The sequence below is a fragment of the Trypanosoma conorhini genome, assembly GCF_003719485.1.
Source record: "Trypanosoma conorhini strain 025E chromosome Unknown Tco_14.4_contig_00578, whole genome shotgun sequence".
Taxonomy (NCBI): domain Eukaryota; phylum Euglenozoa; class Kinetoplastea; order Trypanosomatida; family Trypanosomatidae; genus Trypanosoma; species Trypanosoma conorhini.
In genome coordinates this window covers 1-11,849 of record NW_021704665.1, presented here as the reverse complement: position 1 = coordinate 11,849, position 11,849 = coordinate 1, and the positions used below count along the sequence as shown (strand labels likewise).

Sequence of the window (11,849 nt, the reverse complement as noted above, 5' to 3'; positions counted from 1 at the left end):
AAAGAAAGCGTTTTTTGTGGGCGTTTTTAGGGGAGCGGGGGGGTCTCACAAACTCCGCTTGCGTGTGTAAATTTCTTTTTCTCGTTATTGTTACTAAACACAGGAAGAGGCGGTGAGGGCATAAGTCAGGCAGCCAAAATGAGGAGACGAAAAAAAAAAAACAAGACAACAACAACAACAACGAAACAGGCACATATTAAAAAAAACACACACACAAAGAAAAAGCCATAACAAAATAACTTGAAGAGGGGGTGAAGAAGAACAAAATATGAGAAAAAAGGCTGAAATGGGGGGGCGAAAAAGAAAAAGAAAAGAAAAGGAAATAAACAGAGCAAAAGTGGCAATTATTATTATTATTATTATTCCTCCTTCGCTTCACCCCCGCCGTCGCTCCTTTGGGTGGTGGGACGTTTATTGGGAAAAAGAAGCGTGGGAGAGAGAGGGTAATAGATAAGAAAAGAAAAGAACGGGGGTGGGAGCAAAGCCTCTGTTTTTTTTTTTCCGGTATTGTGTATGGTTGTGTGCTGATGGTGCCCCATTTTGTCTTCTTTTTTCTACGCAGAACAAAAAAAAGGAAAAAAAATGCATTCTAATTTTTTTTATTCGATATTTTGCCCTTTACGCCTGTTGTGGTTTTATTATATATTGAGATATATAATTATCTCTTCCTCATATATATATATATATATAAACTGGACGCATACACAGTTGGTGGGGGGTCGAATTTGGCGGCTTTTCTCCTCCCCGCATATGCCGACTGTCACAACATCTGAGCCACTTGCTGCGGACCGCTGCGGTGTACGTGTCACTGGCCTTCTCAGAAGGGACCGAAGAGAGAGGCAGGAAGACTGAAGGGAGAGGAAGGACAGAGGGGCTTTGGAAAGGTCGCTTCTACAGTGATAGTAATTGTCTCTAGCTTTCTTTTTTTTTCTTCTTCTTCTTTTTCCTCCTCACAATATCTCTCCATGCGATTTTGTTTTTGGAGCCACCTGGGCACCACCTGCCACGTGGGCCCCCGGTGACGCAGGGCACGTTTATCTTTTTTTTTGTGTGTTGTTGTTGTTTCCATTGAAGGGTTTTCTTTGATGCAAGCCGCTGCCGAGGGGTTGATGGAGTTGCGGCATAAGCGCGCGAGAGAGGAGAAGGAAGGCTGCGACAACGGCGGAGATGAGGAGGTGGAACTGGAAGAGGTGTTCGCCGGGCCGACGAGCATGGCAAAGCTTTTTTTAAAAGTCTCTCTAGACCCCTACGATAATTATGCGTCCGTGTGGCCACGCCCCGGCCCTGGTGTGGCGGACACTGTGCCGTATGCTGCAGTCGCCGACACCCTGGCCGATATCAGCGCCGAGAGCTCCCGGCTGGAGTGTATTAAATACCTCACTAATCTTCTTATTGCCGTGATGCAGCGCAGCCCAACGGACCTGGTTTCGGTTATTTACCTCGTGATCAACAAGCAGGGTCCCGCACACGAGGGTATTGAGCTTGGGGTGGGCGACGCACTGCTGGTGAAGGTAATCGCAGAGTGCTGCGGCCTCACCGAGGCACACGTCAAGGAGGCTTATAGACAAACGGGTGATTTAGCGGAAGTGGCTCAAGGCAAGAAACGAAAACAAGCCACTCTAATTAAACCTAAACGTCTCTCCGCAGCTGCGGTCTTTAAGGCGCTGCGTGACATTGCTCTTATGAGCGGCAAGGAGGCCGCACGACGGCGTGCCGATGTGATGAAGCGACTTCTCCGCGACGCCGTCGGGCCCGAGGTAAATCTTATTGTTCGGGCCTTGCAGCAGAAGATGCGTGTTGGGTTGGCAGAGTCGTCTGCGCTTGCAGCAATTGGTTACGCCTTTGCATTGAATCACATTGGAATTAAGGCGGTAGCGAAATACACCCCGGAGGAGTTGCAGCGAGAGTTGAATATGGGGTCTGTTAATTTTGCACGCATATACCACGAGGTGCCATGTCTTGAAATAGTTGTTGGGGCAGTGCTTCGGCATGGGTTTAACGTTATTGTTCCCTCCTCCCCAGAGGCGCAGGCTTACGCTGCAGAGCTGTCTATTCGCCCCGGCATTCCCGTGAAACCGCAGCTGGCACACCCCACAAGCGGGATAAATGTCATTTTGGACCGGCTTCAGGGCAAGACCTTTACGTCAGAGTACAAGTACGATGGTGAGCGGGCACAGCTTCACTACTCAAAAGAGACGGGCTATCGTATCTTCTCACGCAACGCCGAAGAACACACTGGGAAGTATCCGGACATCATCGCCATGTTGCCGCGCGTTTTTTCCGCGGAGACGGTGAAGTCTTTCATTATAGATTCAGAAGTGGTGGCTGTGGATGAGGCGACGGGAGCGCTGCAGGCGTTTCAGGTCCTCCAGCATCGCGGCCGAAAAAATGTGTCGTCTGGGAGTGTCACAATTCAAGTGTGCGTGTTCGCGTTTGATATTTTGTACTTTAATGGCGAACCACAGATGGCGAAGCCGCTATCCGAACGGCGACATATATTATACTCTCACTTTGTCCCTATTCACGCAAAGTTCCAGTTCGCTGAACATTTGGATAGCGCCAATGTGGAGGATATCCAGTCGTTCCTTGACCAGTCTATCAAAGACGGCTGTGAAGGACTTATGGTGAAGACGTTGGAGGAGGAGGCGACGTATGCGCCGGCGAAGCGTTCTCACTATTGGCTAAAGCTCAAGAAGGACTACATGGACGGCGTAACGGATACGCTGGATCTAGTGCCAATTGGAGCCTACTACGGAAAAGGAAAGCGGACAGGTGTATTCGGGGGATTCCTGCTTGCTTGCTACGATAGTGACAGCGACGAGTTCCAAAGCATCTGCAAAATTGGGACTGGATTTCAGGACGAGGAGTTGGAGAGCCTCACAAAAGTCCTGCGGTCATCCATCCTCATGGATCAGCCGCGGTATTATCGGGCAGAGGAAAAACCGGATGTCTGGTTAGAGGCCTCACAGGTATGGGAAGTGAAGGCTGCTGATCTTTCAATCTCTCCGGTTCACTACGCAGCATACGGACTTGTGGATGCGTCGAAAGGGATAGCACTGCGATTTCCGCGCTTCATGCGTGTGCGCGAGGACAAAAACGCGTCGGAGGCGACCACCGCCTCGCAGATTGCCCAAATGTACACTGCACAGTCGTTGTCTGTTAAAAAAGTACAAGATTGAGTCGGAGGGGGCAAATAGAGGAGATAGAGGGACAAGGTATATGGTGGGTAATGGGGATTTATAAGCATTCACACAGGGAGTAAGGCTTCACGGCATGTGTGGTGCGGTGTTCTTTCTTCTCCTTATCCTCCACTTTCTCTCTTTCCCTTGTTTTGTTTTCGTTTTTGTGCTATGCTGGTGTAATGCATCTTAATTTGGACCTCAAACTTTCTGAAAAATCTTTTTATTTTTATTTTTTCCTTCCGCTTCTCCCCCAGGTGGCACAGCGCGAGGGACAGGAGAGACGCCGCATGGGCGGGTCATTGCGCGTCTTGGCTGACCATGTGGCGTGTGATGAGGGACGGGAACAAAGTTTCTGGCGCTGGATACGGCGTAAGCGGCAGCGGTCACCCAGTGTGGACGAGGGCTGCAATGTGACGGCGACGAGGACACCTGATAACGAAGCTGAAAAGGCTGAGGACGCCGAGGCCCAAAGTTTGCTTCGGATGCAGGTGTTGGGTACGGACGGGGTGAGGTCGGTGCCGCTGGGTTGTTCCGTTTTGTGTGGCCCTTCTGTGGAGGACACGTACGGTTGTCACTATCACGTGTATCCTTCCACTTCCCCAGGTGCTGCTCATGGCACGGCGTTGTGTTGGTCCTTGCGGAGGTCGTCGTTAACCACTCACGCCTTGATGTGCCTTGGGCGTGTGGCAAACAGTTGCCGCAAGGACCTGGTTTTGTTTGATGAGGATGTTGGCATCTTGCTGTCGTACACAACGAGGCTGTGAAGGCGGTATGGCGTTTGGGCCGGGGGGGAGGAACAACAACAAAAAAGAGAAGGGCATACGTGGAGTGGATATTGGCGGAATTCGGTTTCTTTTTGCTTTTTTTTTCTCCACTCGCATGAAATGCGTATATGCGTTGAGTACTTTCCTCCTGTCGGAGTTTCTGCTTGCTTCTGTCGCCTGTGCCTCTCTGGCGGGGCGTACTTTGCTTTTCTTTCCCTTCTTTCTTTCTGGGCGTGGATATGGAACTGCCGTTGGATTATCGTTAGGTACCTTTGGTTTTTTTTTTAGTGGGTGCGGCTGTTGACGAAGTTGTGGAGGTTAGTCCTGGTCTAGCGCGAGGGAACTGCGGGGGAAAGGAATTAAGTAAAGCATGTCTGGTCTCACGATTGAGGAGCTGGAGCGACGACTGGATGGGCTTCAGAAGGTGAAGGTGTTTGACGAGAGAGTGAGGGGCGGCGTGGAGCGTCTGCTTGCGTCGACGCCTAATTTCGAGGAGGAGCGGGATCCCGAGACGAAGGTCCGGCTGCTTTTTTTGAGGTGCAAGGCGCTCACCCTGCTGCCGTCTTACTCCAGGGAGGCGGAGCAGGCCTGTGGTGCCGCGCTGAAGCTTCGCCACGATAGACCAGATCTGTGGGTACTCCTCAGTGAGTGTCTTGCTCGCCGCAATGCGACTCGCGAAGCATGTGATGCCTTGGACAACGCCCTGCACATTGATGCTCACAATGTAGAAGCCTTGTGCCAGTACAGCCGGCTTCTAAGAACGCTTTCCAGCGACTCCAAGCTGACACAGACGGAACGGCTACAACACTTGAATGACTCCGTGGCGCGTGGTAAGGCGGCGGCTGCTGCCTGCCCCACAAGTACGGACGCTTGGAACTGCTATTCAATTGCTTTGCTTTCGAAGGCTCTTTCAAGCGGTGTTGACATCGCTGGGGCGAAACAGGCCTTACAGGCTATGCGACAAGCTGCACGGCTCTCCCCAGAGGACCCTGATGTGCGGTTTAACAAGGGTGGCATTGAGGGCCTTTTGGGCCATTTTGGCAACGCGGCATGTGACTTCCTTGCAGCGTACGAGGCGGATAAAACGCGATTGAAAGGGACGAAGCAAATGCTCGAGAATCACCTCACCGTTCTTCGACGAGCAGAGTCACGCATACATACTGCACGCCAGGCAGGGAAGCGAAACTTCGCCTCGCTGCTTGCCAAGCTGCCCTCATCCCCTGATGCCGTAGCGGTAAAAAGTGTTTTGGAGGGTTCAGCCACGGCCCCATGTCGCGTAACTGTTGGGGCAGTGGATGTTCTAAGTGAACCGACAATGGAGCCGACGGTGCTGCTTGCAGCTGAGAAATCGGGCGAATTTTTATTACTTTTGCTTTACGGGTTAAGGCAAGGATCGGTGAAGGGCAACAATACCACCATTTCCTTGTCATTCCCAGACAGCACTCCGGTTCGTGTCACGCACGAGGTCCCCGATATTTCCTTCTTGGAGACTAGTGCCCACACGGCCACGTACACGCAGGTCTTTGTTGATCTCAAGACCACGCTCATTAATGGCCAGCCGGTTCCCTCGCGCATGCTTGTCTCCCCCACCCTCTTCTCGACCATGTTTGTGTGATTTTTGCCTTCGTACAAAAAGAGGTGATTCATCGCGGCATGGCTCTGCGAGGGTGGGAAGCTTGTTTGTGTCTCTCTGTTGATGCTTGACCGTGTAATATCTTTCTACTGGACGCAATAGAATTGCAACAGTGTCTTGTACTCTGCAGCAATTGCACACATTTATTATTATTTTTTTAGTTTTTATTTTTTTTTCTCTATCCTTTTTTTTTTTGGTTGCCCGGTCAGATTGTCTTGCATTTGTTTTCTTCGCGTCTTTAGGTACTGCATCAATCGGGTGGGTTAGCTGTGGTCGCAGGTTGATGGCGCGTCGCCTGCGGGTGCGGTTTACCGCAAAAGACGGGTACGGCTGTGGGCGCTGCAGCGCGTATCTTTGCGACAACGGCGACGTCATTTCGCGTGCCTTTCACGGCAAGCATGGCAAGGCGTACCTGGTGAGCCGCTGCTTTAACTACTACTTTGGACCCCAGGAGGAGAAGGAGCTGATAACGGGCTCACACATTGTGCGCGACGTCTTTTGCTCCTGCTGTGATCGCTATATTGGCTGGACGTACGACTTTGCCTATGTAGAGAAGGAGCGGTATAAAATCAATCGTTTTGTCTTGGAGCGTCAGCTTTTGCGTGCCATCAAGGCAGACGCAACGACGGGTTTGCCAGCTGCCGGCAACGCAAACCAGCAGTCTTGATAGTCCCAAATGTGTAAAAGCCCATTTTTTTTTGTTTCTGCACTTTTCTTTCCGTCGCGGCGCACTCCCGCTTTCCCAAATCCCCTAGTTCAGATGACACCCGCTCGGTTACAGTCGTACTTGCGTTAGTGGTATCCTCCTCACTTCAGTGCGTGGGGGTTCGGCCGTGTTGGGCACAGACACACAGAGAGACCTCTCCTCTTGAAGTCATTGTATGGCTTGGGAGAAGGAGTACTTGTGTCTTCACCGCCACGGCGTGCACTTGATCTCTCACTCGGTCTCCCAGGAGCTTTTTTTGCTTTTTTTTACCTTTGTTTCTTGTTTCTTGTGTGTGAGTGTGTCGGGAGGCGTGCGTCTGTGTTTCTTTTATATTAGTCGCCGTTGCTGTTATTATTATTATTATTATTTTCCCTCTTGTGTGGTCTCTCCGCTTGACTCACCTCCTGTCCGTTCGTTTTTGTTTTTATTTTGTTTTCTTCCCTCAACACCCCTTGCGGAGGGGGCATTGAGGAGGGTAGCGCAGTGTGTTCCACAGTAAAGCATGCCGAGGGCGCAGCTGGCAAGAGAGAAAAACATCAAAAGTCTGCTGGGGGTAGTCATCAGTGGTCGGTTTCGCATCGTTGAGTGTGTAGGCGGGGGCTCCTTTGGCGACGTATTCATGGGCGTAAATATTTATAGTGGCACACGCGTGGCCGTCAAGGTGGAGCCGTCCAAGAGGCACGGCCAGGTACTGACGGAGTACCGCACCTACAGAACGTTAAATGAGTGTGCACTGGCCGTGGGCATTCCGCAGGTGTACTTTGGAGGTAAGGTTGGGGACTACAACGTGGTGGTGATGGATTTACTGGGGCCCAACCTCGAGCAGGTTTTCAACCTCTGTGGCCGCAAGTTCGGAGTAAAGACAGTGTGCATGATAGGTATACAAATCTTTCAGCGAATGCAGAGTATGCACTGCATGAATTACATTCATAGAGACATTAAACCCGAAAATTTTGTTTTGGGTGTGAGGGAAAATTCGCAAATCGTGTACGTGATTGACCTGGGCCTGGCTAAGCGTTACCGGGATCCCCGCACGTTGCAGCATATTCCGTGGGAGAGCAACAAATCCCTCGCGGGTACAGTTCGCTACATGAGTATAAACACCCATCGGGGCATCGCGCAGACACGCAGGGATGACTTGGAATCGGTCATGTATCTTCTTTTTTATTTTCTCCGCGGGGGTCTGCCATGGCAGGGAATGAAGCACCAAGCAAATGACCACAACTACGAGGGTATTTGTGACATGAAGGTTCACATTACTCCTCATACCCTTGCCGAGGGGTATCCAAGGCAGTTTGCAACCCTTTTGGAATATACACGTTCTTTAAGGTTTGAAGAGACTCCGAGCTACTCTTTTTGTTTGCAGTTGCTAAACGACGTGCTTGCAGCACGCGGGGAGACTTTTGACTATCAGTATTCCTGGCTGGAGAACTTGGGCCTACGGCTGACGGAGGAGGCGAACGATGAAGAGACAGTGGAAGACGAGCCTCCGCCAGCGCCCGCCTCATCCACCGCACGGAGCAAGCACCGGTCAGCATCCACAAACGCGACACACTATCAGGGCACGAGTTACAAAGGGTATGAGGAGGACACATGAGTTGCTGAGTTCGGGGGGCGGAAGCTTTCGTGCAGAAGATGCGCGGGACGTACAACGTCAATCGCGGGGGTTATTCTTCATTAGCGTTGTATATCGGTTTATTCCTTTCTGTCTATTATATAAAGTACTTAACAAGGATAGTGCCCTCTCCCCGCAAAAGATTGGAGTTGTTGGCCCTCTTTGTGTCTTTTTTTCTCTCTCCGCATATATGTGCTTTTTCTGTGTTTTTTTCTTTCGTGTTATTATTATTATTATTATTGTTGTTTTTTTTTTGCTGACCTCGTTATTTGAGGTTGCGAAAGAGTTCCCTGTGCTTTGGCCCCATTCACTGCGTCTGAACTCACTGGCACACCTGCTGCTGCTTTTGTTGGTCTGTACCCCGTCCCTTTTCTCAGCTCCAATAAGTATATATATATACACACACATACATGCATGTATGTATTAATTAATGAATTATTATTATTTTTCCTTGCTTCTCTCTCTCACTCTCTCTCGGCTTGTGTGTGTGTGTGTGTATGTGTGGGTGGATGAGTTGTAGTTTCCTGTGTGCGTGTCTATAAAACAGCTGCCGTGCGGCTCGTCTTGAAGTCTAGAGGGGGCTTTTTAACATGCCCGCCGCTTGGAGCTCTCAGCTAGTTGAAGAGCTGCTCTTCCGGCAGTACATCAAGGGCGAGGATGTGTCCACGCTGCTTCCTCCCCCGCCGACTTTGGCGGCCGACCAGTACATGGAAAAGTACGAGCAGAGCACCAAGATGTTGTCTTCATACGTTCGGAACGGGCCGGCGGCGACGCTGTCGTCTCAGAATGTCAACACGGCGTCAAGGATTTACGGTGCCACGCCGGTAAAAGGGCAGACATCGTTTTCCCGGGCGGCAAACGCGGCCCCAGCCGCGGCAGGCCCTGCTGCGGATCCCAGGACGCAGGTGAACCGTACCCCCAACGGGAAGGAGCGTCCCTCACCGGTGGTGGACTCACCGATTCCGGCCCCACCCAACGCCGCGACACGGCAGGGGAACGCCCCCGCGCCTGCCCAAGCGAGGAAGAACCGGGTGGAGTGGCCCGCCTCTGTGCCCACCAACGCGTCTCTCAAGAGTTCAAGCCGCTCAAAAGTGGCGCATTTGACGGCAAGGCGTGTGGCGGCGCAAGAAACGGTGGATCCGGATCTTATCTTCGCCCAGAACCCCGGAGAGCTTCCTTTACATGCCATATTTGCGAAGTTTCCCAAGGCCCTCGATACCCTTGCGGCTATTCGTGGCGCCAGTGGGGACTGGCGGAACGACACTTTTTCTACAGAAGAAGAAAATCAATACAAACGTGACTTGGGCTTTGTGCATGTGGGACCAAGCCAGTGCGCCTTCAGTAGATCGAATCTCTTACACAAGTAAGGTTGAATATTCGTACGATCCCCCTTGTTTTTCCGTTCCTTCTTCGTTTTTTAAATTGTTCTTTGGGGTATTCCTCCTTAGATGGTTAGATGCTGTTTTTTTGTCACTTTCTGTTATATTGTCCCCTGTTATCTCACACGGATGATTTCGGCGATTTTTGCTGAGTGGGATGAACTCCCTTTCCCAGCGAAATGACATGAATACAAATACAAGTAAACTATATATACATAACGAGTCCGAGCGTGTTTTTTGTGTCTCTATGTGCATTTCTCTGCTTTATTTTAATTTATTCTTCGTTCAGTATTTACATAATAGTTGGGGGGAGATTTTTTTTTTCAAGGGTAGTTGATGGTGGGGTTCCAGCCGGGGACGCTGCTGTGGGTCAAGTGCGACGACGGGGAGTGGTGGCCCGCAGTTGCGCGGGAAATGGACACGGATTCGCTCCTAGTGGCGGGTGGCGGGTGCGACATGTGCGTTGAGTTTCATCACGACCCAGGAAACCTCTATCCGGTGGAGTCTGCAAGCGCCGGTGTTCGCGTGCTGCACAGGGCCAAGGAGGAGCGGGATGCGACGGAGGAGGGCTTTTTCCGCGCAGCGGCGACGCAAGAGGCCGTAAAAAGGGCGCTGCTGGATGACGTTCATGGCGGGGCACCAGCGGAGGAAGGGCTCCCGCCGTACAGCCCAGAGGAGCTGCGCTGCATGTCTGCGCTTCTTGACTCGATCAACCACACGACTGCATCTCAGCTAAGAAAGACACTTTTAGCGCGAGAGGGGATCGACCTTTCCTCGCGAAACATCAGACAACAGATGTCTGAAAAGGATCGAAGGCGCCGCAAAAGACATACACGGCGTGCGGAGGGTATTGAGCTGCCGCCAGATGACGCGAAGGTGGTGCCGGAAGCCGAGTTGGACGCGAGAACCACCGAAACGGCAGAGGTGGTGGTGTCGCGGGTGGGTGAGGCGGAGTGGTCCTTTCAAGAGGCTTTTGATCCTTCTGCGCTGGACATGCTGCGAAAGGAGGTTTTTGAAAACAAGGAGCGGTTTGTGCTTTCACCATTGTACCGATATTTGGACCTTCTGGGGGCAGTGGCTGTGGATGGCGTTTCCGTGGAGACGACGTTGCCCACCCCGCGCGCATTACATGAGGTCCCAGAGGAGGGATTGCTGGAGTCTCGGCGTGTCTTGCTTGTTGCTCTTTCGGCCTCTTCATTTGAGCACACCGTGGGATGGATGGTGCCTTTTGAGTATGAAGGCACCACGATAGCCATGACGCTTTCGGTGAATGGAACTGCCGTGGAGACGCCTTGTAACTGTTCACTGCCTTCGGGAAAGGAGGCTGTGGCGGTGAAAACTGCCACGGTGGCTGATATCACTACACACCTTTTACACAAGGATCTCTTTTCCCTTGCAGTTGGTTTCACTGGGCAGATCGAGGATGCAGCGCTCTGGAAGGGCGTGATTGCTGCCGTCTATGTGGACCTTGTTGACATTGAGGCACTGGCAGATAGAATTGTCTCCAACTATAAGATGCCGCCTCGCCGGAAGGGGCGCGACGACGTCGTTGGGGTGCAGGTGAAGATTACGTGCCCCATCACGACGCTGCCGTTACACACTCCTGTGCGAGGGTTTTTTGTGCGAACACATGCAATGCATGGAACTACGCTCTCTCCTCATGCACTGTGCGCGCACGAATGTGTGGAATTGTCCGCTGTGCTGGGCACCAACACCGCCCGATAGCATTCTAGTGAACTACAGACTAAAGGAATGGCTGGAAACGCACCAATCACAGCTGGACAAGGTGGATTTTATTCTCGAGACACCAACTGGAGCGCCTCTTCGCCCGGTTTGGAGGCGGAAAACCGCCAGGAATGTTGCTGACTTCATTGCTCTTGAATAATGCCGGAGTGATGTTTCTTTTGCTCTTCCATTTTTGTTTCTTTTTCAAAAGAACAAGCGAGTAAAATATTGGTGCGTTTTTTTTTATTGTCTGCCCCCCCGCCCGGCCCTCCTTGCTCTTGCTGTTGCTCTTGTTTCTTCTGCCTCTATGCATTGCGTTGGGCTGCTGAGCAACGTGGTCTTTTCGTTGTGACGTTCCTCTTGACAAATGAGCGTTCATTACGCCCATGGGTTGCGACATACAGTTTTATGTTTTTTATTTTATTTTATTATTATTCTTTATTTTTTTTCTTTTTGCCTTTTTTATGTACGTCTCTGCGTGTGCGTGTGTGTGTGTGCTGCTGTGCCTCCAGCGTAGTTCATGTGCCCGGGGGCCGATGGATGATCTCATCCGTTTCGAGGCGGAGTGCAGGAGACACATAGTTGTGGTTGAAAAAGGCACAGCTCAGTCTCATCTGTTTTCCTTTCTTCGACTGGCGGGAGATCTCATGGGGGAGGCCAAGCGGAGCCACTACCTGAACGCATTGCACATCTTGTGGCAGCTCTTTCCGCTCCTGCGTTTGTACGCAGGCTTCCTTGAACGCAAAAAGGCAACGCTGGTGGAGTCTGCTAGTGCGCTGTGCAGCGAGCGGGAGACAAGGGCCGTGAAGAGCGACGCCGTGGATTCGCCCCCCGGCACAGTGGAT

The 11,849-nt window shown here is 51.6% G+C and overlaps 8 protein-coding genes across 8 annotated transcripts, besides 15 other annotated features; all 8 read left to right on the top strand.

Moving 5' to 3' along the window:
- Positions 1 to 150: 150 nt before the first annotated feature.
- Positions 151 to 236: a microsatellite.
- A 62-nt stretch (positions 237 to 298) lies between these two features.
- Positions 299 to 331: a microsatellite.
- A 12-nt stretch (positions 332 to 343) lies between these two features.
- Positions 344 to 364: a microsatellite.
- Positions 365 to 636: 272 nt separating this feature from the next.
- Positions 637 to 690: a microsatellite.
- A 228-nt stretch (positions 691 to 918) lies between these two features.
- Positions 919 to 952: a sequence feature (GA-rich).
- A 133-nt stretch (positions 953 to 1,085) lies between these two features.
- On the top strand, positions 1,086 to 3,179 carry Tco025E_07472 (putative DNA ligase I; the record flags this gene model as incomplete). The annotated part of the gene is made up of 1 exon (XM_029374337.1): positions 1,086 to 3,179. The coding sequence occupies one exon, from the start codon at positions 1,086 to 1,088 to the stop codon at positions 3,177 to 3,179; it is 2,094 nt and encodes a 697-aa protein (XP_029225571.1).
- Positions 3,180 to 3,469: 290 nt separating this feature from the next.
- Tco025E_07471 (putative zinc-binding protein (Yippee)) lies at positions 3,470 to 3,946 on the top strand (the record flags this gene model as incomplete). The annotated part of the gene is made up of 1 exon (XM_029374336.1): positions 3,470 to 3,946. The coding sequence occupies one exon, from the start codon at positions 3,470 to 3,472 to the stop codon at positions 3,944 to 3,946; it is 477 nt and encodes a 158-aa protein (XP_029225570.1).
- Positions 3,947 to 4,316: 370 nt separating this feature from the next.
- Tco025E_07470 (tetratricopeptide repeat domain 5) lies at positions 4,317 to 5,561 on the top strand (the record flags this gene model as incomplete). Its single annotated transcript, XM_029374335.1, has 1 exon — positions 4,317 to 5,561. The coding sequence occupies one exon, from the start codon at positions 4,317 to 4,319 to the stop codon at positions 5,559 to 5,561; it is 1,245 nt and encodes a 414-aa protein (XP_029225569.1).
- A 160-nt stretch (positions 5,562 to 5,721) lies between these two features.
- Positions 5,722 to 5,774: a sequence feature (A-rich).
- An 88-nt stretch (positions 5,775 to 5,862) lies between these two features.
- Tco025E_07469 (zinc-binding protein (Yippee)) lies at positions 5,863 to 6,246 on the top strand (the record flags this gene model as incomplete). The annotated part of the gene is made up of 1 exon (XM_029374334.1): positions 5,863 to 6,246. The coding sequence occupies one exon, from the start codon at positions 5,863 to 5,865 to the stop codon at positions 6,244 to 6,246; it is 384 nt and encodes a 127-aa protein (XP_029225568.1).
- Positions 6,247 to 6,537: 291 nt separating this feature from the next.
- Positions 6,538 to 6,575: a microsatellite.
- Positions 6,576 to 6,633: 58 nt separating this feature from the next.
- Positions 6,634 to 6,653: a microsatellite.
- A 134-nt stretch (positions 6,654 to 6,787) lies between these two features.
- On the top strand, positions 6,788 to 7,882 carry Tco025E_07468 (casein kinase 1; the record flags this gene model as incomplete). Its single annotated transcript, XM_029374333.1, has 1 exon — positions 6,788 to 7,882. The coding sequence occupies one exon, from the start codon at positions 6,788 to 6,790 to the stop codon at positions 7,880 to 7,882; it is 1,095 nt and encodes a 364-aa protein (XP_029225567.1).
- Positions 7,883 to 8,096: 214 nt separating this feature from the next.
- Positions 8,097 to 8,121: a sequence feature (A-rich).
- Positions 8,122 to 8,153: a microsatellite.
- A 203-nt stretch (positions 8,154 to 8,356) lies between these two features.
- Positions 8,357 to 8,376: a microsatellite.
- A 4-nt stretch (positions 8,377 to 8,380) lies between these two features.
- Positions 8,381 to 8,436: a microsatellite.
- Positions 8,437 to 8,490: 54 nt separating this feature from the next.
- On the top strand, positions 8,491 to 9,267 carry Tco025E_07467 (putative chromosomal passenger protein; the record flags this gene model as incomplete). Its single annotated transcript, XM_029374332.1, has 1 exon — positions 8,491 to 9,267. One exon carries the CDS (start codon positions 8,491 to 8,493, stop codon positions 9,265 to 9,267), a length of 777 nt encoding a protein of 258 aa, XP_029225566.1.
- A 348-nt stretch (positions 9,268 to 9,615) lies between these two features.
- On the top strand, positions 9,616 to 11,004 carry Tco025E_07466 (lorien protein; the record flags this gene model as incomplete). The annotated part of the gene is made up of 1 exon (XM_029374331.1): positions 9,616 to 11,004. The coding sequence occupies one exon, from the start codon at positions 9,616 to 9,618 to the stop codon at positions 11,002 to 11,004; it is 1,389 nt and encodes a 462-aa protein (XP_029225565.1).
- Positions 11,005 to 11,177: 173 nt separating this feature from the next.
- Positions 11,178 to 11,210: a sequence feature (A-rich).
- A 206-nt stretch (positions 11,211 to 11,416) lies between these two features.
- Positions 11,417 to 11,466: a sequence feature (A-rich).
- Positions 11,467 to 11,479: 13 nt separating this feature from the next.
- Positions 11,480 to 11,530: a microsatellite.
- Positions 11,531 to 11,540: 10 nt separating this feature from the next.
- Tco025E_07465 (uncharacterized protein) lies at positions 11,541 to 11,849 on the top strand (the record flags this gene model as incomplete). Its single annotated transcript, XM_029374330.1, has 1 exon — positions 11,541 to 11,849. A coding segment is annotated over one exon (309 nt), but the record flags the coding sequence as incomplete, so codon positions are not given.